At 44.5% G+C, this 25,856-nt stretch overlaps 3 protein-coding genes and 1 pseudogene across 4 annotated transcripts in view; all 4 read right to left on the bottom strand.

The window, feature by feature from the left end:
* Nucleotides 1-78: 78 nt before the first annotated feature.
* Nucleotides 79-3,536, bottom strand: LOC139387911 (tubulin alpha chain, testis-specific). Its single transcript, XM_071134273.1, has 6 exons — nucleotides 3,270-3,536; nucleotides 2,782-3,004; nucleotides 2,537-2,685; nucleotides 1,188-1,340; nucleotides 493-1,020; nucleotides 79-379 (listed from the first exon to the last, which is right to left on the bottom strand). The coding sequence occupies exons 1-6, from the start codon at nucleotides 3,270-3,272 to the stop codon at nucleotides 83-85; spliced, it is 1,353 nt and encodes a 450-aa protein (XP_070990374.1). The 5' UTR covers nucleotides 3,273-3,536; the 3' UTR covers nucleotides 79-82.
* A 4,443-nt stretch (nucleotides 3,537-7,979) lies between these two features.
* On the bottom strand, nucleotides 7,980-10,003 carry LOC139387912 (polyubiquitin-B). The gene is made up of 2 exons (XM_071134274.1): nucleotides 9,943-10,003; nucleotides 7,980-9,082 (listed from the first exon to the last, which is right to left on the bottom strand). The coding sequence occupies exon 2, from the start codon at nucleotides 9,073-9,075 to the stop codon at nucleotides 8,158-8,160; it is 918 nt and encodes a 305-aa protein (XP_070990375.1). The 5' UTR covers nucleotides 9,076-9,082; nucleotides 9,943-10,003; the 3' UTR covers nucleotides 7,980-8,157.
* Nucleotides 10,004-10,716: 713 nt separating this feature from the next.
* On the bottom strand, nucleotides 10,717-13,225 carry LOC139387802 (protein-tyrosine sulfotransferase 1-like; annotated as a pseudogene).
* A 1,398-nt stretch (nucleotides 13,226-14,623) lies between these two features.
* The window catches only part of LOC139388067 (seizure 6-like protein), a 51,562-nt gene continuing 40,329 nt past the window's right edge, over nucleotides 14,624-25,856 (bottom strand). Inside the window, exons 10-17 of one of the 2 annotated variants that reach the window (XM_071134586.1) lie at nucleotides 22,223-22,419; nucleotides 21,362-21,556; nucleotides 20,934-21,125; nucleotides 18,823-19,017; nucleotides 18,449-18,484; nucleotides 17,708-17,822; nucleotides 15,524-15,629; nucleotides 14,624-15,394 (exon numbers count right to left, since the gene is read on the bottom strand). In XM_071134586.1, coding sequence (XP_070990687.1) covers nucleotides 15,365-15,394; nucleotides 15,524-15,629; nucleotides 17,708-17,822; nucleotides 18,449-18,484; nucleotides 18,823-19,017; nucleotides 20,934-21,125; nucleotides 21,362-21,556; nucleotides 22,223-22,419 — 1,066 coding nt within the window. In that variant the 3' untranslated portion in view covers nucleotides 14,624-15,364. The remainder of the gene's footprint in view (nucleotides 15,395-15,523; nucleotides 15,630-17,707; nucleotides 17,823-18,448; nucleotides 18,485-18,822; nucleotides 19,018-20,933; nucleotides 21,126-21,361; nucleotides 21,557-22,222; nucleotides 22,420-25,856) is intronic. The other variant, XM_071134585.1, reaches the window with a different exon arrangement.

The raw sequence follows: 25,856 nt of genomic DNA, 5'->3' as shown, positions 1-25,856 counted from the left end.
AACCACAGGAGAATGGAGTGAAAACAGAACTTTTATTAAAATTACCAATCAACAGTAAAACATTTTTCAATCAGGTCAGGATTCAGTACTCCTCTCCTTCCTCAGCCTCTCCCTCCACCGAATCCACTCCCACTTCCTCGTAGTCCTTCTCCAGGGCAGCCAGATCTTCTCTGGCCTCAGAGAACTCCCCCTCCTCCATACCCTCTCCCACATACCAGTGTACAAAGGCACGCTTGGCGTACATCAGATCAAACTTGTGGTCGAGTCGAGCCCAGGCCTCAGCGATGGCTGTGGTGTTGCTCAACATGCAAACGGCTCTCTGGACCTTGGCAAGATCTCCACCTGGCACCACCGTGGGTGGCTGGTAGTTGATGCCTACCTACAGGGCACAAGAACAAAACAAAAAAAATTATAATAATCTGACTAACCAATTGTACTTGAAAAGGTTTAGGAAGATAGATCACTGAATGAATAAACCCATTATATGTTTACCTTGAAGCCGGTGGGGCACCAGTCAACAAACTGGATAGTGCGTTTGGTCTTGATGGTGGCGATGGCAGCATTGACATCCTTAGGCACCACATCCCCACGATACAGCATGCAGCAGGCCATGTACTTGCCATGGCGAGGGTCACACTTCACCATCTGGTTGGCTGGCTCGAAGCAAGCGTTGGTGATCTCTGCCACAGAAAGCATCTCGTGGTAGGCCTTCTCAGCAGAGATGACAGGTGCGTAGGTGACCAGGGGGAAGTGGATACGGGGGTATGGCACCAGGTTGGTCTGGAACTCAGTCAGGTCCACATTGAGGGCTCCATCGAAACGCAGCGAGGCTGTGATGGAGGAGACGATCTGGCCAATGAGCCTGTTGAGGTTAGTATAAGTGGGGCGCTCGATGTCCAGGTTACGACGGCAGATGTCGTAGATGGCCTCGTTGTCGACCATGAAGGCACAGTCTGAGTGTTCCAGGGTGGTGTGGGTGGTCAGGATAGAGTTGTAGGGCTCCACCACTGCTGTGGACACCTGAACACATACACAAGAGGTAGAACAGTCATCTTTAGGTTACACATAATGAAAATGTACCTATTAAACAAACACAAGTATTGAGTACAAGGACAAAGTACAGTACTAATTTTGCTGACATGGAAATCTTCCAAATATTAATGTGAGCAACTAAACCTTAGAAATACCTGAGGGGCGGGGTATATGGCAAACTCCAGTTTGGACTTCTTGCCATAGTCCACAGACAGTCTCTCCATGAGCAGAGAGGCAAAACCTGAGCCGGTTCCACCACCAAAGCTGTGGAAGATCAGGAAGCCCTGAAGCCCAGTGCACTGGTCCGACTGGGGGGGGGGAGAATACAAGGGGTAAGGGTAGAGCCCTGCACCGTGTTGGATACTCACGGTTTGCTGCGGTTGACCCGCAAAAAGAAATCGGCTGGTGGGAAATAAAACATTCTTTCAGCCCAAGTTTCAGAACAATTATATTGCAGGCCAGAAACTTTTTAAGTCAAGATAATACTTGTTTTTTTTTACAACCACAGGAGCTTAAGTTTTAATTGTGGTGCAAATTCCATTAGGCTACTTGAGCAGTGAGGCTGACATAGCCAGGCCCAGAATACAAGCCACGCAGTGAGAGTGGAGCAAGGAACTGTCCATTTGTAGGCCTATTTGTGTAGTGCTGAAACATTCCTAATTTGCCCAAGCGCAGAGCTTATGTTCCCTTCCGCCACTCGACAATACATTGCTAAGTTTATTTTCCCTGAATCCTAGATCATGCAAAATGGGCTAATGTAACAGGAGAAATAAAAAGAAAGATTATGACAGTGAAATTCCCCAGTTTGGAAGGATTTTGGAGTCATTGAGGTCAACCCTGGAGATGGATACACAGCCTGCAAAAATGCAAGCAGGTATTCGTTTACAACAATCTAGTTAAATATCTGATAATTATTACATTAATTCCAGCTTTTGTTCATTTACACTACACACAGGCCATATAAAATCTTAAACCTGTGCGGCTGGTAAATGCTAATGCTAGCAGCTAATAGCCTACTAAATAAATGTAGGCCCCTTTTGCACCCTATAACCCAATGATCATCAACTAGATTCCACCTCAGGCCATTTTTTCTCTCGATCTGATGGTCAGCGGGCCAGAACGTAATTGCAAACAATTTGTAGACTGCAAGCCCAAACAGATAATATTTGGCTAAGACATACTCATGTCAAACCTTGCTTACAATCACATATCTTTCTATTATACCAATTGTTTTGTTTTTTAAATGGAAGATGATTTGGTGGTGTTTTAACAGTATTTTTCAAGTCCAACAATTACAGTCTCTGATGTTGAATATCAGGTTAGGCTTGGCATTGATGTGAACGGCTCGGGGGTGCAGATTCCAAAAAACTGACCTGTGCAAGACACTAGATTAGCGACTGACTGGCCTCACTGGTGTACAACCCTGTTCAAGTAGCTTGCAAGTAAAAGTTACATAACTAGCAGTTGGAAAAACATCGCTATTAGTTCGCAAGCTGTTACTAACCAGCTTGCGAACTCGGTCCAGCACCAGGTCGACGATCTCCTTGCCAATTGTGTAGTGGCCACGAGCATAGTTGTTGGCGGCATCCTCTTTACCGGTGATGAGCTGCTCCGGGTGGAACAACTGACGGTATGTCCCGGTGCGAACCTCATCTATGAAATAATCAGAACTCAGTTCAGTGGGGATTTTGAAAAATAAATGTAAAAAATCTTAGTCATGTCAATATTTTAGCAAATGGTCATCATTACCAACAACAGTTGGTTCGAGGTCCACAAACACAGCACGGGGGACATGTTTTCCCGCTCCGGTCTCGCTGAAGAAGGTGTTGAAGGAGTCATCCCCCCCGCCGATGGTTTTGTCACTGGGCATCTGCCCATCGGGCTGGATCCCATGTTCCAAGCAGTACAGTTCCCAGCAGGCATTCCCGATCTGAACACCGGCCTGACCAACGTGGATAGAGATGCACTCACGCTGTGGAGAAATAACACTTGACACAATTTGCTAGCTCTTAAGACAAATGTGTAAAAGCTGGCATATTTGTGTTTGTTACTTAGCTAGCTATTACATCAATATTGAATTGTTAGTTACGAGGTAGCTGATATTAAGTTAGCAAGCTAGGTAGCCAATGTAAAAAAAATATATAAAAAAATAGCCAATGTTAGCTAAGTTGGCTACCATTAGATCATTTGACCAAAATTGTTTTGTTTGTCACTCATCTTCCTGACAGAAAACTTACCATGTTGATTATAAGTAAGACCTGTAGCTAATTAATGTTTAACAAAAAATGCGTTCGACAGTTGGCTAAGCTAGGCTACCTAGGCTCTACAACTTCCAACGGTTAACTGACAAAAAAAATTGAAAAACATCGATGATTCACAATAATATAGGCCCATGAATGAGCCCGCCTTCCTTTAAACCCAATTGGGTGTATTTCAAACAGATTATGTGTCAATCAATCTTTTCTCTTTTGCAATTGGACCATTATATAACGTTTCAAAAATCAACTTGATTTACGGCTGTTATATTGGCTAGTTTGGATGTTTGGTTGGACCAATCCTGCATTTTCAAACGACAGCGCGGGCTTTTTTAGGTCAAAGTCAGTGAGGTGAATTCAATGCTTCCTTCTGCTATTCACTACTTGTGTAGCTGGCAATATTGGAATGTATGATTCTTTTTGATTCAGCTCAAAGAAAAAACGCAAACTCTTATTTATGACAAAAACTTACAGGTAAACTTGTAACTGGCCAAGAACTGGAAACAGCAGTAGCCTACTAGGTCAAGGCTAGCTCTTATTTTAGTCCTGCAGCATGCTTTATCTTCTAGCCCAAAGTAAACTGCTCTATAGCACTTGTCCAGGGTTACCAATAATGATGCTGGACAAAGTGCTCAAATGAAATCATCTTTCTGATGTGTGTGTTGTTCTTGTCCTTGTTCTTCTACTCATCTGTATAAAAATGAAAAGACAACATATTTTCCAGCATCATTTGAAATCAGAGGAGGGCGAGACAGGAGGAGAGAAGGGGAGAAGTGAGTGAGGGGAGGAGAGAACATAGCTCAAATGTGTTGGGGATTAACATTCAATAGGGTTCAATCTGGTTTGTAGAACAGGTATTCTATTAAAAAACATTTGAAAAAGAGTTAGATAAACAAAGTTTCACTCCACAAATGATACAATAGTTGACTATATAAAATACAGATACAAAAAATTACATTGTAGACCACTCAAATTAAATAGTTTTAAGACACTAAAAGCAGTCAAACATGGGACATCATTAAAGCCATAAACTAGCAAAATAATTAAGTAAAAATACTTAAAGTTTTACGTCAGTTGTTTTTGGGGGTATCTGTATTTTACTATTTATATTTACTTTACTTCTCTACTTTCCCAAAGAAAATAATGTACTTTTTACTCCATACATTTTCCTTGACACCCAAAAGTACTTGTTACATTTTGAATGCTTAGCAGGACGGGGAAATGGTGCAATTCACACAGTAATCACTACTGCCTCTGATCTGGAGGACTAAACACACATGCTTCATTTGTAAATAATGTGTGCCCCTGGCTATCCATAAAAAATTACTAAAAATGTATGGTGCAATCTGGTTTGCTTCATATAAGGAATTTTAAATGATTTATACCTTGCATTTTGATACTATACTTAAGTATATTTTAGCAATTACATTTACTTTTGATACTTAAGTACATTTAATTAAAACCCAAATACTTTGTATTTTACTCAAGTAGTATTTCACCGGGTGACTTTTACTCTAGTCATTTTTTATTAATGTATCTTTACTTTTACTCAAGTATGACAATTGTGTACTTTTCCCGTCCACTGTAAACTAATGTACTAAATCAAATCTCATATTGGCCATATTAATGAATCATTATAAATGAATAATTAACTGCTCTTAGCACTTGATCTACTAACTTTATGGTGTCGAAGAGACCTTCTCCCACAGCCTTTAGTTTAATGACCTGCTATGAGGTCAGCTCACCCAGTGTTTCTTTATCAGAGTCCTTGACACTGTTTCACATTTTCTATCACGTTGTGTAAAGACGTTATGTACATTTCTTTATAGTGTCATTTCTGCTGCTGTTTTGCCTGTCCGGGACATGGGCTCAGGGAGAGAGTGGAGGGGTCAGAGAGACTGGGGGAGAGAACAGAACGAGAGGACTTGATAGCCGAAAGACTGAAGCTGCAGAGATGTCCCGGAAACAAACAAACAGCCAAACCACCACCACCACCTGACATTTGGGCTGAGCTGAGAGAGCTGAGAGACATGTTGGTGGTGCAGAGAGTGGAGTTGAGGAACATGTGAGACCTGACTGGGGGACAGTGAGGGGTAGGTGGAAGAGCAGACAAACATAGCGATGGTACTAACAACAGATCTGGGAATCACCAAGAATGAAGTGCAGTTCCTAAAAAACTAAGTTGGCAAGCTGGACACAGAGAATGCAGATAATGATAAGAGCAAATATATATTTGAATTAAATTAAGTTTATGAGACAAATTAACTGACGTTCCTCTCTTATGTAATGACTGCCATGGGTGCCAGAATGACAGCCAGTGAGGGAGGTGGAGGAGCAGAAAAAGGAGGTGACGGCTCTCGGAGAGGTACTGAGCGCCACTAAGACAATTGCAGCCCCAGAAGAAAAAGGTGGACTAGCTGGAGAAAGAGAATGCAAGTAACTGTATTTAGGAATGGAATACTTCACATTTATAACTTGATCAAGATAGAAGAATAAAGCTTGTTGTGAAAGTGTTACTTATCGATTCAGTGGCCACTTAGCCTATTCAAAGACTCATTTCCTTTCTGTTCAATTTAACCCTGAAGGCCAATGACAGACATTGACAGTGGGAAGATGGGTGGTCTAAGAGGACATTGATACCCTAATTGACCATTTTCTGGAAACAGCCTTTGAGGACAGTCACTGTGCCAGTGACAAGAAGGTGAAGGAGCTGAAGAGAGAGAATGCAGTTAAAATACCTTAGATATGACCTTCTAATTCACAGAAACACTCCATGTTTCAACATTTGTAGTATGGCATAATGCGGCACGAGGTCTGTCAAGATATGGACTTTCCTTTGTTTGGGCTTCAAAATATAGCGTGGTGAAGGTAGTGGTGTGCTGTTAGTGAATCTTTGAATTCACTAACAGACCAAATGCGTCCTTCTCCGCTGTTTTGACTGATGAAGTCGCAGGACCCGTCAATACCGAAACCTCCCTGGTCTACAACAAAAGTCACCACCAACATTTGCACGGCCTACATACCAAACACAGGTAATGAATAAGCTGACCAGTAACCAAATTAATCTACACACACTGAAGCTAGCTACAGTTAACATTAGTCAGTGTCTATGAGATGGACTGTGCTCACTTCTCCTTGCTTCTCTTCAGATGCAGGTATCTTCACAGCACGAGTAAGAGTCTACTACTTCAGGTTCACTGCCAGGGATTACAGATCTCCATAATGGATGGGTGTTTACCTATACCACAATGACCAATTTACATGGAATAGGGAACAAAACAATGGTAGTGAAAGTGATATATATATATATAACTAATGCATTGTCTCTATGGCTGGAGGAAGGTGACGTGGTCTACATGCATCTCCCCTCAGTCCAGTGGCATCCTGCTCTTCCTTATGCAAGGGGCTTTCTGAGGTGAGCATTTCTGGGGTTAAAGCCCTCATGTCTACTGGACTTAATGAACATCTACAGCTCTGGAAAAAATTAAGAGCCCCCCTCAAAATTATCAGTTTCTCTGATTTTATTATTTATAGGTATGTTTGGGTAAAATTAAAAATGTTGTTTTGTTCTGACATTTCTCCAAAATAAAAATGTGATTTAGAGCATTTATTTGCAGGAAATGACAACTGGTCAAAATTAGAGAAAGATGGTGTTGTCAGACCTCAAGTAATGCAAAGAACATAAGTTCATATTCATTTTTAAACACAATACTAATGGTTTAACGTAGGAAGAGATCAGAAATCAAGATTTGGTGGTATAACCCTGATTTTCAATCACAGCTTTATGTGTTTCGGCATGTTCTCCACCAGTCTCTCACAATGTTGGGTGACTAGGTAACTCCTGGGCGCAAAATTTCAAGCAGCCCGGGTTTGTTTGATGGCTTGTGACCATGCATCTTCCTCACATTCCAGAGGTTTTCAATGGGGTTCAGGTCTGGAGATGGCCATGACGGTCTTGATCTGGTGGTCCTCCATCCACACCGACTAACCGGAACATTGTCAGAGCAGAAGCAAGCAAGTTTCAGGATAACGGCGTACCCGTCTTGATTCATGCGTCCTTCAAAGGCAAATCTCGATTCCAGCCTGGCTGAAGCACTCCCAGACAATCACCGATCCTCCACAAGTTCACTGAATTGTCAGTAGTTTAAACAAAAATGTTAAACCAGATAAAATTTTGCAGATGTCTCTTAATTTTCCTAGAGCTGCATATAAGCATTAAGACTAATTACCTTTAATCTATTGACAAATTACCTTAATGGAAAATGCAATCTGCAGTGTGTTTCAGCATCTTGTAGTATTGACATTTTAATGTAGGCACTGAATAGCTATTATAGTACTGTGAAAACATGTTTCCAGGTTTAATGTAAACTAATCTTTAATTTTGAATGATTGTACAAGTACAAGTGGTAGTGCTAAGGTGTCAATTACCTCCATAGGTATTTACAGACATCCCTCGACTGCAATGTCTTATGTACATCCATTACTGTGACCAGCCCATCTATTTACAATGAAGTACCTCCCAACTTCACCACAGATAACTTCAGAAGTTGAAATGAGTTATTTAATATAGTACTGTACTCACACCTCTAAAAGCATGAGGCATTTCATTAGGTTTAACATTGAAACATAGCCCAAAATAGAACTTCCTTCAAAGCTTTGTACTTCAAATATTTCACTTCAAAGACAATGATATCAGGAATGCTTGAACTTTATTGAAATTTAAAGGAATGAAGAGCTGGGATGAGAGGTTAGGGGAGAGGGGAAAGTAAGTCAGAGGGTGGGGTTAGAGGGAAGAAGCGGTCAATGGGTGGGATTGGAGATTAAGATGGGGGTTAAGATGAGACATCGTTAAGAGCAGAGGAGAAGCTGCTTAGTTGCCACCACGGAGACGCAGGACCAGGTGAAGAGTGGACTCCTTCTGGATGTTGTAGTCAGAGAGCGTGCGACCATCTTCCAGCTGCTTACCAGCGAAGATCAAGCGCTGCTGGTCTGGGGGGATGCCCTCCTTGTCCTGGATCTTGGCCTTGACGTTCTCGATGGTGTCACTGGGCTCGACCTCCAGGGTGATGGTCTTGCCGGTAAGGGTCTTCACGAAGATCTGCATACCTCCCCTCAGACGGAGCACAAGATGGAGGGTGGACTCCTTCTGGATGTTGTAATCAGAGAGAGTGCGACCATCTTCCAGCTGCTTACCAGCGAAGATCAAGCGCTGCTGGTCTGGGGGGATGCCCTCCTTGTCCTGGATCTTGGCCTTGACGTTCTCAATGGTGTCACTGGGCTCGACCTCCAGGGTGATGGTCTTGCCGGTAAGGGTCTTCACGAAGATCTGCATACCTCCCCTCAGACGGAGCACAAGATGGAGGGTGGACTCCTTCTGGATGTTGTAGTCGGAGAGAGTGCGACCATCTTCCAGCTGCTTACCAGCGAAGATCAAGCGCTGCTGGTCTGGGGGGATGCCCTCCTTGTCCTGGATCTTGGCCTTCACATTCTCGATGGTGTCACTGGGCTCAACCTCCAGGGTGATGGTCTTGCCGGTAAGGGTCTTCACGAAGATCTGCATACCACCCCTCAGACGGAGCACAAGATGGAGGGTGGACTCCTTCTGGATGTTGTAGTCGGAGAGAGTGCGACCATCTTCCAGCTGCTTACCAGCGAAGATCAAGCGCTGCTGGTCTGGGGGGATGCCCTCCTTGTCCTGGATCTTGGCCTTCACATTCTCGATGGTGTCACTGGGCTCGACCTCCAGGGTGATGGTCTTGCCGGTAAGTGTCTTCACAAAGATCTGCATCTTGACACTAAGATAGATAAAATAAATATTAGAATAAACTGCTCCCAAGAATAAAGCAATTTCTGATTAAAATTAAACAGGCTATACATGATTCAAACTGTAGGTGTCAATCTAGTGTTCATATCAATTTCGTGGGCGAATTTCTAAATAGGGCAGCGCAGAGCCTCCCATTGGGGGCAGTACTCGGCTGACGTTTACATCAGCAGGCTCCAGGTGCCACCATTTTAGAACCATCTTGGGTCGTCACTTGTTAACACGCCACATAGCCCTAAACCCCGCCTATTTCTAAAATGTATTTTATAATCTGATAGTCCTCAAGTACTGACAAGCTGGTTGAACATTTGGAAATTCTATGGAGCAGCCATTTCATTGTCGACACGTATTTAACGTTCTCCTGTTAATAAACACATCAAGTTCAGAATCCTAACAATAGGCCTAACTGAAATTAAGTACATCATTTAATGCCCGTTCAGGCAAATATGAGATCTTAGCAAGTTGGGTTTAGTTCACGAGCTGTGTTTCACATTAAGTCAGTCACTATTTGAATTGCGGCTCAAATAAACGTTAGCTATTTAGCTAAGTCGAATAAAGGTGAAGGCTATCAATAGTAAATAACCACTGTTGCACACCTTTTTTAGCTAGTCAACTTAACACCATACAGTCAGCTATATTTATACTTAAACAAGCTAGTTGCAGTAGCTAACGTAACCTAGAAAATTAGCTGGTCTGACTGGCTAACGTCGACGTACGCTTGTACAAACACAATACGAATGGAAAAGCACTAAGTTCGAAATATACATCAAGCTGAATTAAATGTCTGAGAAATGTTTAGTCATTCGTGCTTATTTTGGATAATACCCTACTTACAGAATAAATGAGCCACCGGCGTTCTTGAATATTCTAGCTTCTGTCTTCAGGAAACGACTCTGTTCTCGCAAACAAAGGGCTGTGGTATTTATACCTTACAGTCACGTATCCTTCCGCCGTTACACCCATATCGAACTATAAACTGCGGATTCGATAAATATCCGTTATCATATGGATTATTTTGGATGAAGGGACAAAATCTACGACATACCACAGTAAACACGTTTTATATCAAAGTTATTTTTTTAACTCGAAGTATCTGTGTAAGAATGGACGGTCGGATAAAAGAAGTCGATCGTTGGCGGAGATAGAAATTAGCAAAAATAGTGATTCGTCGTTCTCTAGCAACAAGCTGCTCAGTCAACACGAAACTAGTCGGCCTCGGACAGTATGAACCTTGCCAGCTAACTAGTCAAATCGGTATATGCGTTGGCTATGTCAGTAAAGTCTCAAACTTTACAATTTTGAGTAAGCATAGTTTTGATACATTTACATGAATCAACATATTAGGAGCTCTCCCAGAGAACAGTTTTTTGGTGCATAGAATACTGTATTGCTTAATTTCATGCAACACAGATGTGGACTGTTTATTTCAGGGCATCAAAGTGATTTTATAGAAATTGCATTAACAGCATGGATCAACATTTTCATTCTACACAAACAGGAAAGGCCTTTTCCCTCCAATCCAGACTCCTTCCTAAGCTCTACCAGCAGATCTGGCACTTATTCAGATCTATGAGGTCTAGAGAACAAACACGGGCCTCCCTTTTGACTTCAGCCTGACTGTGCTGAGTCAGCAGACTTTTGGTTGATGTTGTTGTCTTTCCTGAGAGAGGTCATACTGACCATTGTTCCAGGCGCTGACACTTTCTATCTGTTTTTCTATTCATGGACGTCTAAATAAGGAAGTGGACAGAACCAACGTTGATTCGTTCTGTAGTAGAAACAGTCAATCAACAGTAATCTAGACATTGAGGATTGGTGGCTCTTCTGCTAGACTAACCAGGGCTGTCCTTTCATATGTAGGCCTGTTACAGGAGTTTTAAAGTCTCCCCCTTGATCGAAACTCATCAGAGAGAGGACATGAGATTTACATCAGCAAAACCATGTGTGTGTGTGTGTGACCTTACCCTCTGTGTGTTGTTGAGGACCTGTGGGTCAGGCTGTCCATAGCTAGGTGGCTTGGCTCTGGGGTGGCAGCCTTGTGTCCCCAGTATGGGGACAATGGCATCCATGTCTGCCACTAAGTCTTAGGGGATGTGACCTGCCCACCGCGTCATAGCCTTCACGTTCACTGGCCTCATCACCTGGTCTGTGGACCACTCCATGCTGACACACACACACACACACATACACACACACACACACACACATCATGCAGTTTACATGCATACTGACCCTAACCCAAATTGTAACCCTAAACCTAACCCCTAAGCTTAAAATAGCCTTTGGAGAATGTTCCTTGTTTTACAATCCTTGTGATGAATTTGGGGGATTTTAGGTCCACACAAGGATTAAAGGACCGCCCCCACACACACACCTTAGTGCATTGTGCCACATGGCCTGTGTGGCTGGGCTCCACTTGGCCAGGCAGTCCTTGTAGCTAGAGAGGTCAAATCCACCGGTGTCTTGTGGTGTCTGTTACTCTTGTGGTGTCTTGTGGTGTCTTGTGGTTGTCTGTATGGCTGATATGGGGCAGCATGGGATCACAGCAGTGTTTGTAGTGACAGAGGCTTTTTGGTTCAGTAAGGTCAGCGTATATATGTGTCTTCTGGACGGAGGTATGTGTATCTGTGTAGCAAAGTACACCAGGCCTACTTGGGGAAGAGCTAAGCGAGATACTGAGCGTTCTTCAGAGTGAAAGGGTCTTTATTGCAGAGTACAGGAGCTGGCCCCCTGTGTCAAACTATGATATCAAGAAGGAAGGCAGTGACCACTCGGTCCAGGACCTCGGTGCTGTCCCCCTCCTCATTAGCCCAACCTCAGACCCAGCAGTCTGGCCACTACCCTTGTCTCCTCTCCACACCACACAGCAGGGTGGGCACCCAGTACGGCTCTACACACGGTGGGAAATAAGACATAGATCAAAATGACAGGGTACAGAGGTAAATACATATATAGGGGGTTATAATAATACAAGTACGTGGGTAAGTACAAGTAAATAAATACTCTCCCCCTCCTCTCTCTTGATGTACCTCATCATGGTGGCTTCCTGGTGTGAGGCACCCCTCCCACAAACACCAGAAGAGCATCAGCACTGACCCTCCACCTGCCCTGGACCGGCACGGTCACAGGTCTACCACCACCCTGGAATGGCCGCCGGCAGGGCAGACAGAAAATGCCGGAACTGGGTCAGGGTATAGAGTCCACCCAAGATCAGGACCCCTGTCAATCCCATCCGTGCTGACACACTCATCACCGATGGAGATGGTGGTGCTTGGTCATGGTCTCTTGGTCACAAGTAGTAGGCCGCCTGTGTGTGCGCTGCTTTTTTAAAAACGAGGTCTTTCTTGTAAAAGAGACGTTTTAGTTTCAGTGAGACTAACCTTGGTGAAGTGTACAGAGAGAGGTACTTTCTGGATAGAGGGAGGGAAACAAGACCGAGGGAGATTTTACGTCTCATATTCATACAGAAACAAACTGTCTCTCTTCTGTCAACACTGCAGAACACGAGTGTTTGTCTGCGATGAAACTATTATGGCAGGTCTCTCCTCGTAGCACCGCAAAAACAAAAATAAAGCCTGGAAATGTTTTTTTGTTTAACAACATAAATCAAATCAAATCAAATCAAATTTATTTATATAGCCCTACGTACATCAGCTGATATCTCAAAGTGCTGTACAGAAACCCAGCCTAAAACCCCAAACAGCAAGCAATGCAGGTGTAGAAGCACGGTGGCTAGGAAAAACTCCCTAGAAAGGCCAAAACCTAGGAAGAAACCTAGAGAGGAATGTCACAAATGTCACAACACACCTAGACCTATTCCTGCAGACGGGAGAATCTTTTCATGGCATAGATGGAAAAGTTTTGTTTAAATGTCTGCAAATATTGTCACGTCCTGACCTTAGTTTCTTTTTTATGTCTCTATTTTGGTTTGGTCGGGGTGTGAGTTGGGGTGGGCATTCTATGTTGTTTTTCTATGTTTTCTGTTCTATGCGTTTGGCCTGGTATAGTTCCCAATCAGAGGCAGCTGTCTATCGTTGTCTCTGATTGAGAACCATACTTAGGTAGCCTTTTCCCACCTGGTGTTTGTGGGTAGTTGTTTCCTGTTTTGGAGTTTCATTTCGTCCATTCACTTTGTTATTTTCGTGGTCTGTGATAATAAATAATCATGGACACTTACCACGCTGCGTTTTGGTCCGATCCTTCCTACTCCTCATCCGATGAAGACGAAGATGGTTACAAATATAAAAGACAATGGTGATACAGCAAATTCAAACAAGCCTCTCGTCCTGACCCTTTCTGTGTTGCATTAGAGTTGATCCTATATTATTATTCGTTGAGTCAGTGCCTGTCAGTAACTATGAAACACAAACTTCACACCGTCTTATCAGGCATTCTAGAACCTTCGCTGTTACTCCAGTGACCAAGGTCAGAATCAGAACAGATATGCAGCTCGACAAACCAACTGAGTGATAAAAGAAAGTCGACAACATGCTATAAAACATTGACATGAGAGACATGTTTGCCGCGCCTTAACGGACGGAAGAGGAAGTTGAACTAGTTTGACGGTGAAGACTGGCGCGTAACAGAGTGACTTAAAGGACATTAGATTGTGATTAGAGAAGAGAGGAGTGGTTGAAGCCTTTTCAGGACTGATTTCTCTGACCCACATGGCCTTATCCTGTCTTATATGTACACTATAGGACAGAAGTCACCGTGGCAACTTCCATATGGATTTAAATGTATTTGAAGGAAAATCTCCCCAGACCCAACATTAAAAACACATACAGTAGCTCATATACTTGCTCCACTGTTCTGAGGCTGTTTTTTTTTTTTTTGACGCTCGACCATCATGTCGACTTTGTTGCACGACTCAGTCAAGCCTGCCTTTACATCCCGAGGGCTTTGTATGTCTCTGACACCCTCTCTATTCAGCTGTTTTGTTGGGTAATTACACATATGCCCTCACAGACAGACAAGTACACACACAATTTTCACAACTGTTTAGTGTTTAGTAGCTGCTTTCGCAAAAGTAACTTTTCATTTGTGAATAGCAGCAATCGGCATTGAAGCAGAAAGCAACTTTGTTCTTGAGGCTGTTGTGTACGGAGGGGGAACAAAGCTGATGGGTCAGAATGAAAGTAAACCAGTTCCAACAGCTGTCACCTCTGGTGTGTGAGAGATTGTGGTATAGGATCTCCACACAGGAACGTGACAAATAACACAGCTCCTAATCTCCTTCCTGTGCCATGAAGTGACTGGAAGTGCACACAAAAAAAGTCCAGTGTGTGGAATGGATTCATTTCTTTTACCTACCAGACTGTGTCCTTGAAGGAAAGGAGACTAGGAGCTGTGAAGGAGTATTGAGACACAGCCTGTGTGTGCGTGCGTGGATATACTGTTACATTAGCAGGACAACACTGCACAGTGTCAGAGGAGAGAATGTTAACTTCTTCACATTCCCTGTTCTGCCCTGTGACAAAGGGAGGGACACTCAAATAAATAACTGACAACAAAGACAAGTGCGTGTGTTTTATTTTGATAGAAAGATTCTTTCATACTTTTTTTGGACCATTTATTTAGGGAAGTCAGTAGCATGGTGCGTCTTTTCTTTTTGTATTCTCAAAATGAAAATGTACATTCATGAATCCGCATAAAACGTCACATATACATCAAAATAAATACATCTTCTGGTGTTATGGGTTGGTTGAGATTGTACAGGTCAGTTACTACGGTAAAACCAGGCCTTAGAAATGACTGCAGGCAGGAAGATGGGGCACAACCAGGAAGAGATAATGACCTCACGTCCTGTGAGGTCACTTCCTTCTATCTTTCACTCCTCTTTCTCACTCCACTTCTCTCCCTCACCTCTCTCCCCCTCTCTCTCTTCTTCACATATTCCCTCCCTGTCTCTGTATTTGTTCTCTAATGGTAGACACGAGTAAATGGACAACTTGTCACAAGTGCTTCAGTCTCTTTATCCCCCCCAAAATCCTGCAGCCCCCTTTCACAGTATCTCCTGTCCTCCCCTTTCTCCTCTCCCCCATTGCCTCTCTGACTCATCTTCCCTCTCTCTCATTCCTGTCTTTGTGATTGGAGGACAGGGTCACTGGGATCATGGGGGAAAGGGGCAAGACTATAGTCAGTCTGTATTTACATAACTTCCACCTGGGCCGGTCTAAGGAGGAGGAGGAAGGGTAGGGGGATGGGTTGGTGGGGTGGATGCTTCATTTTGGGATTCCAACAGTGGAGATGGTCCTCATATTGATACCTCATATTCACGGTTGTCCTGAGAGAGAGGGAAGAAAGAGAGAGAAATGTTAAAAACCAGTAGTAAGGACCCTCCTGTCTCATACAATGACTAGGTTCGTGTGTGTGTTTTCAGCACGTGTGTGTGTTTGTGCGTGTTCTTCCTCACCCCTCCTGTCTCGTAGAGTGGGTTGTCAAACTCGCTCTCCACGGTGATCTGACTGTAAGGGTGTGGGTAGATGAGCGGCAGCCGCAGGTTGGAGTGGTAGCGACACCTGGTGGCCAAGAGAGGAACAGCATGGTGTCAGGAATCTAAAAACAACCAGAACCTTCAGGACACCACCACTGTTTCCATGAGCAGAGAGAGAGAGAGAGTATGACATCACATCTCATTCATTTGAGTCTATACATTGAGGTGAAACGTTAAGCACGTGGCAGATAGAATTGTGGCATGTAGAGCAGCTGACATTATAATATCATATGACAGAGAATAATATCTGTTCTACACAATACATTCCTATCTGAATGTTCTGTAACGTTGCAGCCTCCTGTTATTCAACCATGTCAAATAGGAAGGTAGCCAGGGCAGTTTGTGTTTATTCAATCGTCATAGAGTTTCCATATGACCGTGGACAATATACAGTGCCTTGCGAAAGTATTCGGCCCCCTTGAACTTTGCAACCTTTTGCCACATTTCAGGCTTCAAACATAAAGATATAAAACTTTATTTTTTTTGTGAAGAATCAACAACAAGTGGGACACAATCATGAAGTGGAACGACATTTATTGGATATTTCAAACTTTTTTAACAAATCAAAAACTGAAAAATTGGGCGTGCAAAATTATTCAGCCCCTTTACTTTCAGTGCAGCAAACTCTCTCCAGAAGTTCAGTGAGGATCTCTGAATGATCCAATGTTGACCTAAATGACTAATGATGATAAATACAATCCACCTGTGTGTAATCAAGTCTCCGTATAAATGCACCTGCACTGTGATAGTCTCAGAGGTCCGTTAAAAGCGCAGAGAGCATCATGAAGAACAAGGAACACACCAGGCAGGTCTGAGATACTGTTGTGAAGAAGTTTAAAGCCGGATTTGGATACAAAAAGATTTCCCAAGCTTTAAACATCCCAAGGAGCACTGTGCAAGCGATAATATTGAAATGGAAGGAGTATCAGACCACTGCAAATCTACCAAGACCTGGCCGTCCCTCTAAACTTTCAGCTCGTACAAGGAGAAGACTGATCAGAGATGCAGCCAAGAGGCCCATGATCACTCTGGATGACCTGCAGAGATCTACAGCTGAGATGGGAGACTCTGTCCATAGGACAACAATCAGTCGTATATTGCACAAATCTGGCCTTTATGGAGGAGTGGCAAGAAGAAAGCCATTTCTTAAAGATATCCATAAAAAGTGTTGTTTAAAATTTACCACAAGCTACCTGGGAGACACACCAAACATGTGGAAGAAGGTGCTCTGGTCAGATGAAACCAAAATTGAACTTTTTGGCAACAATGCAAAACGTTATGTTTGGCGTAAAAGCAACGCAGCTCATCACCCTGAACACACCATACCCACTGTCAAACATGGTGGTGGCAGCATCATGGTTTGGGCCTGCTTTTCTTCAGCAGGGACAGGGAAGATGGTTAAAATTGATGGGAAGATGGATGGAGCCAAATACAGGACCATTCTGGAAGAAAACCTGATGGAGTCTGCAAAAGACCTGAGACTGGGACGGAGATTTGTCTTCCAACAAGACAATGATCCAAAACATAAAGCAACATCTACAATGGAATGGTTCAAAAATAAACATATCTAGGTGTTAGAATGGCCAAGTCAAAGTCCAGACCTGAATCCAATCGAGAATCTGTGGAAAGAACTGAAAATTGCTGTTCACAAATGCTCTCCATGCAACCTCACTGAGCTCGAGCTGTTTTGCAAGGAGGAATGGGAAAAAATGTCAGTCTCTCGATGTGCAAAACTGATAGAGACATATCCCAAGCGACTTACAGCTGTAATCGCAGCAAAAGGTGGCGCTACAAAGTATTAACTTAAGTGGGTTGAATAATTTTGCACGCCCAATTTTTCAGTTTTTGATTTGTTAAAAAAGTTTGAAATATCCAATAAATGTCGTTCCACTTCATGATTGTGTCCCACTTGTTGTTGATTCTTCACAAAAAAATACAGTTTTATATCTTTATGTTTGAAGCCTGAAATGTGGCAAAAGGTCGCAAAGTTCAAGGGGGCCGAATACTTTCGCAAGGCACTGTAGCTTTTAAACCGAGTTGAATACAGAATATTCAGCTATATTCAAATGTGCAATGTTGAGGTGAGAGGGCGTGTGGTCTAACCGTGTGATGTAGACGTAGGCTCCTCCCAGCAGCACGGAGAGCAGAAGTACAAGGATGAAGATGGCCAATGCCATGTTGCCACCGTCCAGACCTGACCCGGCTGCTGCCTCAACAACTGGAGGAGATGGGGGAGATAGACGGATAGAAGAAAGGAGAGGGGAGGGAAGAGGAGAGCAGGGGGAGATAAAAAAAATACTCAAATAAATGAGAAATAGACATGGCGTCTTCAATGAAAAGGTCAAAACAACAGATAAGCATCACAAAAGGAAAGAAATATGAAAGCGAGTCCAACACGCATCGGCAATTAATACAGCATACAGGTAGTTAGGGAAAAGAGTGCATCGCCATCATTGACATTGAGTCATTTAGCAGATGCTCTCATCTACAGCGACTTACAGTTTGTGCATTCATCGTACGATACTGTAGCTAGGTGGGACAACCACATATCACAGGCATAGTAAGTACACTTTTCCTCAATACAATAGTTATCGGCGAAGTCAGAACTAGAAGGGGGGAGATCTGCTAAAAAACATTTCATTGACAGCCCTCTGGGCACAGATGTAATATTCAACGTCTCTTCCACGTCGGTTCAACATCATCTCATTGAAATGACGTGGAAACAACGTTGATTCAACCAGTGTGTGCCCAGTGGGAGACATGCAGACAAGAACACGGACAGACAGGCAGGCTCACAGACAGAGAGAGAGAGAGACAGACAAAAACAGAGACAGACAGACTCACCTTCCAAAGCATGGTTGCCAAAACAGTCATGGTTGGCTGCAAGACATCAGACATTCTCTCAGACATTGACAGGGTAGATAAAGTATATCATACTGGTGGCAGGTACACTATTTCTAGTGCTGTCTAGAGACCATACATTTTTTTATATAGTTGCACTACTTCTGACCACAGCCCAGCAGTCTTAAACAACTACAGAGAGTGGAGGAACTACAAATATGGCTGCTGAGAGCTGTATCATGCACGGGGACATTATCATTACTTAAACAAGCACCATTCACATGTAGCATGTCTATGTGGAAAGTCATGGTGAGGAATGTTCCATTCCATGCAGGTCTGCGGGGGTGGCGTGTGGGTGCTTGGCGGCTGGGCCTCACCCCTGCACAGTGGCAGTGGTCCGCTCCAAAACGACGGGTTCCCCAGGATACACTTAATGGCGACCTCGCCGATGAGCTCGAAGCCTTGGTAACAGATGAAGGTGAGCGACTCGCTGGGCAGGTAGAGGCGCTTGGACAGGATCTGGTATCCGTTGTCAGGGAGACCAGGGTTCTCACAGGAAACAGATTCCTCCGCTGGAGCGAGGGACAGAGAAAGAGATAGAAAGTGTGCACGTGCGCGCGCGAGAGAGAAAGGGGTCAACAATAACCTGCTTAATATTTATCGAGCCCTTGACCAGTTGAATCAATGCTAGAAGTGAAATAGCTCAATTACGTGGAACAGCATGAGGTACTGGAGGTAGAGGGCTGGAGAACTGGTTCTAAGGAGGTGTGAGTCACACAGTCTGACAAATAAGGAGGGTAGGGTGTTTGATTGACAGCTTCTCTTCCTGATCTGACAGCCTCAAGCCGAGCTGCTATGACTAATGGGTAACCTCCGCCCCTCTTCCAGGTGGCAAGGGCCTGATCTGCATACCGCATTAGCATATTAAACGCCTCACACACACTCACGCGCGCACGCACGTGTGCAGCTGCGCACCCCCACGCACATTCACATAGACACACATTAACAACCATGAGAACGCAGAGAGGAGGAGGAAGTTGTCATACACACACACACACACACACACTCATACACACTCTAATAACCATGAACATACACGCTGGGAGCGGTGTCAGCAGGACAAAGAGAGAGACAGCCCCCGTCGAGTCGTCTCCGCCAGAGATCAAGTGTTCATCCCAGATTACCTCTGCAACATCAAACGCTATTAAAATAAGCCTCTGGTCTACCGAGAGAGAGACAGAGAGAGAGAGAGAGAGAGACAGAGAGAGACAGAGAGAGAGAGAGAGAGAGAGAGAGAGACAGAGAGAGAGATAGAGAGAGACAGAGAGACAGAGAGAGAGACAGAGAGACAGAGAGAGAGAGGAGAGAGAGGGAGAGAGAGGAGAGAGAGGGAGAGAGAGAGGGAGAGAGAGAGAGAGAGAGACAGAGAGACAGAGAGAGAGAGAGACAGAGAGAGAGAGACAGAGAGAGAGATAGAGAGAGAGAGACAGAGAGAGACAGAGAGAGAGAGACAGAGAGAGAGAGAGAGAGAGAGAGAGAGAGAGAGAGAGAGAGAGAGAGAGAGAGAGAGAGAGAGAGAGAGAACTGCACTGTTCAGGTTTAATATACAGTGACTGACGGTCGACATGCAGCCACACGTCCCGGAAAAACACACCAGGGGAGAGTGGGGTAAGCAGAGCCCCCCACTAGGGGAGAGTGGGGTAAGTAGAGCCCCCCCTTTTTTTAAAAACATTCAGCATCACTCCGTCAAGGGAAATATAGTATTCTGTCTAACAAAGATATCTACTTATATTTCAGGATGTTGTATATCCCTGGAATTCATATAAACATGACAGCTTTGAAGACATAGCTTGTCCAGAAATAAAGTGGTCTCTTGGCACAACCTACCCTGGGTATGGGGTAAGTTGAGCCACCCAGAAGTTTCTGTACTGAATGAAATACTACCTCGATCATTGTTTCTCAAAAAGGGGATTTAGCACAATAGAAATCGCTTTTTTTCTATTTTAATCATCTTTTAACACACTTAACATAAGCCAGGCCCTGTTGTTACCTCATATCCCAGCGATAATGCCTTGCGATAATGCCTTACTCAACTTGTCGTTGGCTCAACTTACCTCATGGCCGTTGGCTCAACTTCGCCCAAGGCAAACATTTCAACTATATTAGCCTACACTGCTACAATGATCCACTTTCACGCTAGGTTTAGGACTTCATGTTGAAGCTTACAGAGACCCCAACTGATGTAGAAAACAATCTTACAATGATCTACTTTGGTTTAGATACAACCATCATTAAACCTCTTACACAATAAATCCTTTTTTGGACCAAACTTGCTTTCCACATTGTCCATGTGGTTCCTTCCTTTGGTCAAATTATACATTTTGTGTAGGGTTTCCTAGAATCTAAGGTGGCTCAACTTACCCCACTCCAACTGTAGCACAAACTCATCCATTCACTTACGCACGCATGCATACACACAGGTACTCACAGACACAGTGGGGTAGTTTGGACGTCCAGACAGGGGTGCCAGGCTCTCGTCCGTAGCAGGTGAGTGTGGCACCGCCCTGCAGGATGAAGCCGGGGTAGCAGCTGTACTGGATGGTGGTCCCCACCAGGAGTTTCGGGTCGGACAGGGACCTGGTAGAGTGTTCCACGTGACCCGGATCTGAACAATACATTACTGAAGAGAGGGGAGGGGGGAGGGAGAGAGAGAGAGAGAGAAGAGAATGGGTGTCAGAGTGGGGTTTGCACTAGGCAAGAACTCTCAATCACACACACACACACACACACACACACACACACACACACACACACACACACACACACACACACACACACACACACACACACACACACACACACACACACACACACACACACACACACACCCTCCCCCAACCACCCTAGTTAACTCACTCTTCTCGCAGAAGGGGGGCTGTGTGCTCCAGGTGAGGTCTAGCTGACAGGTAAGAGTCTCCCGTCCAACCAGGTCGTAGCCTGGGTCACACTGGTAGGTGATGCGAGCGCCCCGCACCAGGGCAGTATGGGACGTGGTCTTCCAGCCATTCTGGATCTCCGGCAGGTCCGGACACGAGTCGTTACGGGAGACCTCTGTGGAAACACACAAACAAACATTTAGAAATGCTTATAGTGATTTACATAAATGTATTCTCACATACAAAATAAGGGTTGCAGATGTATTTCTGCAGGCATGTCGTTCTAAATTTCTGGTGAAAGAAGTGTATACAAGTGCGGGTGTGTACAGTGTACATATAGAATGATCGAGTGTGCATATTCTAATGCGATTGCATGTTTGTGTTTCCTCGTGTGAACGTGGAGAGCATTCCAAATAATTGCGTGTGTGTGTGTGTTTGTGTATGTGTGTGTTTATCCGCACGCATACAGGCCAAGTGGGACGGTGAGACAAATAGGATGTGATTGAATAAGGGCAGAGAGAGAGAGAGAGAGAGAGAGAGCGAAAGAGAGAGAGAGGAGGGTAAAGCGGAGGAAGAGAAAAGGGAGAGGAGACAGAAAGACAGAGTCTGGGACATTACACTGTCTCTCTCATTTCCTCAGCCTCCTCTTTATCTCTCTATCTCTGTCTATCTTTCACTGACTCTCCGTTTCAACTCGGCTGCCGACTAGGCATATATCCGAGTCGTCTATTCCTCCAATGTTGGCTACCGTCTCTTATCAATTCATTTTGTTACTTCTCCTTCCCTCCCTCTCTGCTTCTCTTCTCTCTCTCCCCCCCCCCCCCACCCCCACCCCTCTTACCCATGTAGTTGATGATGAAGCCCTCTCCCTTGCCGAAGACAAGGCCGGCAGGGTCGGAGTGGAAGGTCACGGTGAGGTCAGGGGTCGTGGACTGTATTTTGAAGGGCCCGGCTCCGCCCACGTACTGGCCCAGGATATGGGTGGTGACTTCATCACCGTCCAGGATGGTCAACATGTCACTGTCACTCAGGTTCAGACTGAAGTGAGGGGGAGAGAGAGAGAGACAGGGAGATAGGGCAAAATTACCATTAGAAAAATGTGTGATTCAACAACTAGAGATTGAATCAACTATGCACTGTGGAATTGCCCGTTGCTTTGGCAATAAGTAGCCTACTTTTGTCATGCCCATAAACATTGTGAATTTAAATTGGACTCATTCAACACGTCCCAAATCACATGATATGAGTGTATATGGTATCAGCACCATATGGCAAACTCTGTGCAATGGCGACTCGTCATTCATGTTTTTAATCCCACCTGTTTAAACAACAACAAAAGAGTTGCCCTGTTTTGCATGTCATTCTGGCATTCATTCGTGTCACATGTCATTTCAGCAAACAACGTAAAAAACAACAACCTTGAGTTAATCAAAAGCAGCAGACAAACTTGGCCTCTTTCTTTGAGTAAGGCAGCGCCATGATGCAGCAGTTTCAGCCTAGCTCAGTGCCGTCTGTAGTGGAGGGGCAGCCAGCGAGATCACAGTGCATTGGCATTGTCTATCTCTAGTTGAGCCGTGATTGGCTCAGGGTTCTGTTGGTTCCGTTTTTCTGTGCTCCGTTTTTTTTTTAACTTAACAAATAAGGAACACTCAAAAGGTGCCCTTATAAACCACAACCATTTTCATCAAAACACAGCCGTAGACAGAAGATCAAACATCACAGTTCCGCCCCGTAGGAAAAGTCCAAGTTGCTTTTATCCTGCTCGTAGTCAACCCCCTGTGATGTCACTGCATACGTCGTCACCTGCTACTCCTCAGACCAAGCCCATGCATACACAGCTATACAAACTTGCAAGATATACAATAGTTCCAGTGTTTTCTAAGGCCTCGGCAGGAAATGTCCACTCCTCCAAGTTGATTTATAGAGGTATGTCTGACTATGCTCTTATCTCTTCTACTCCCCTGCAGGGCTCTTTGTTTATCTTTGAAATGCTTTCTCACAGACCCCCATTTCTTTATAAGAGGCAGAGACTTAGAAAAAACTGTGGAACAATTCTAAAACCTCGCAATGAATATATACCCGTATATTGTTAATCTGTAGTCTAGGACCCTATAAATGTAGAGGAGGAGGGGTCCCACAGTCCCTCCCCTTCTATTAATACAACCTATTATAATCAATTATTATAATACATCAAACATTTGGTGCAGCCCCTATCATGACCCCATCAGTTCTGTCACTCACGGGGACATCACATCACCGCAGAATCTGCGGGAGAGCTAGGACGATCAAGCCCCCCTGCAGCCCTACCATAGATTTACAGTAGAATTGCCTGTCCAAGAAGGCTCAAGGTCATTGGCCACAGACAAAAATGACGTCAAATCACGCTATAAACTCAGCAAAAAAAGAAACGGCCTCTCACTGTCAACTGTGTTTATTTACAGCAAACTTAACGTGTAAATATTTGTATGAACATAACAAAATTCAACAACAGAGACATAAGTTCCACAGTGTGACTAACAGAAATAGAATAATGTGTCCCTGAACAAAGGGACACATTAAAAATCAAAAGTAACAGTCAGTATCTGGTGTGGCCACCTGCTGCATTAAGTACTGCAGTGTATCTCCTCCTCATGGACTGCACCAGATTTGCCAGTTCTTGCTGTGAGATGTTACCCCACTCTTCCACCAAGGCACCTGCAAGTTCCCGGACATTTATGGGGGGAATGGCCCTAGCCCTCACCATTCGATCCAACAAGTCCCAGACATGCTCAATGGGATTGAGATCCGGGCTATTTGCTGGCCATGGCAGAACACTGACATTCCTGTCTTGCAGGAAATCACGCACAGAACGAGCAGTATGGCTGGTGGCATTGTCATGCTGGAGGGTCATGTCAGGATGAGCCTGCAGGAAGGGCAACACATGAGGGAGGAGGATGTCTTCCCTGTAATGCACAGCGTTGAGATTGCCTGCAATGACCACAAGCTCAGTCTGATGATGCTGTGACACACCGCCCCAGACCATGATGGACCCTCCACCTCCAAATCAATCCCGCTCCAGAGTACAGGCCTCGGTGTAATGCTCATTCCTTCGCCGATAAACACGAATCCGACCATCACCCCTGGTGAGACAAAACCGCGACTTGTCAAAGAAGAGCACTTTTTTTCCAGTCCTGTCTGGTCCAGCAACGGTGGATTTGTGCCCATGGTTGACGTTGTTGCCGGTGATGTCTGGTGACTTACAAAGGCCTACAAGCTCAGTCCAGCCTCTCTCAGCCTATTGCGGACAGTCTGAGCACTGATGGAGGGATTGTGCATTCCTGGTGTAACTCGGGCAGTTGTTGTTGCCATCCTGTACCTGTCCCGCAGGTGTGATGTTCGGATGTACCGATCCTGTGCAGGTGTTACACGTGGTCTGCCACAACGAGGACGATCAGCTGTCTGTCCTGTCTCCCTGTAGTGCTGTCTCAGGCGTCTCACAGTACGGACATTGCAATTTATTGCCCTGGCCACATCTGCAGTCCTCATGCCTCCTCCCTGGGTATCTTTCTTTTGGTGTTTGTCAGAGTCAGTAGAAAGGTCTCTTTAGTGTCCTAAGTTTTCATGACTGTGACCTTAATTCCCTAAAATCTGTAAGCTGCTAGTGTCTTAACGATCGTTCCACAGGTGCATGTTCATTAATTGTTTATGGTGCATCGAACAAGCATGGGAAACAGTGTTTAAACCCTTTACAATGAAGATCTGTGAAGTCATTTCGATTTGTACGAATTATCTTTGAAAGACAGGGTCCTGAACAAGGGACGTTTCTTTTTTTTGTTGTTTTGAGTTTCTCTCTCGTAGCTTTGATTGGACATCATACTTTCAAAATCTTGGCTGGCTTGCAAGATAAGCAGTCATCATGAATCACATCGACAATCTACTGGCAATGCTTTTCAGGCCTTGTCATATGAAGATGGCTCATCGGCCATTGGACATAAGCATTTAATACAAATCAAGTCGGAAATCATAAATTCAACAATGTATCAGGTATGAAGGTAAGACCCAGATGCAGACCACGTCGAGTAACAATAGTTTAATGTTCCAACAGGGGCAGGCGATAGACAGGTCAAGGCAGGCAGAGGTCAATAATCCAGAGGTGGGCGAAGGTACAGGTCGACAGGCAGGCTCAGGGGCAGGCAGAGTGGGCTCGGAGTCAGGACAGGCAAGGGTCAAAACCAGGAGGGCGAGAAAGGAGAAACTGGAAAAAGCAGGCGCTGAGACACAAAACGCTGGTTGCCTTGAGCAAACAAGACAAGCTGTCAACAGACAAACTGAAAACACAGGTATAAATACACTGGGGATAATGGGGAAGATGGGCGACACCTGGAGGGGGGTGGAGACAATCACAAAGACAGGTGAAACAGATCGGGGTGTGACACAATGAGTGGTTTGGAATGAAGCAGTGGCTAACTGTGAGCGTCGCAAGGTAATCACTATTT

Source organism: Oncorhynchus clarkii, chromosome 29 (genome assembly GCF_045791955.1).
Source record: "Oncorhynchus clarkii lewisi isolate Uvic-CL-2024 chromosome 29, UVic_Ocla_1.0, whole genome shotgun sequence".
Taxonomy (NCBI): Eukaryota; Metazoa; Chordata; class Actinopteri; order Salmoniformes; family Salmonidae; genus Oncorhynchus; species Oncorhynchus clarkii.
Note: the sequence above shows the minus strand (reverse complement) of the source record. Positions and strands in the feature narration are given on the sequence as shown.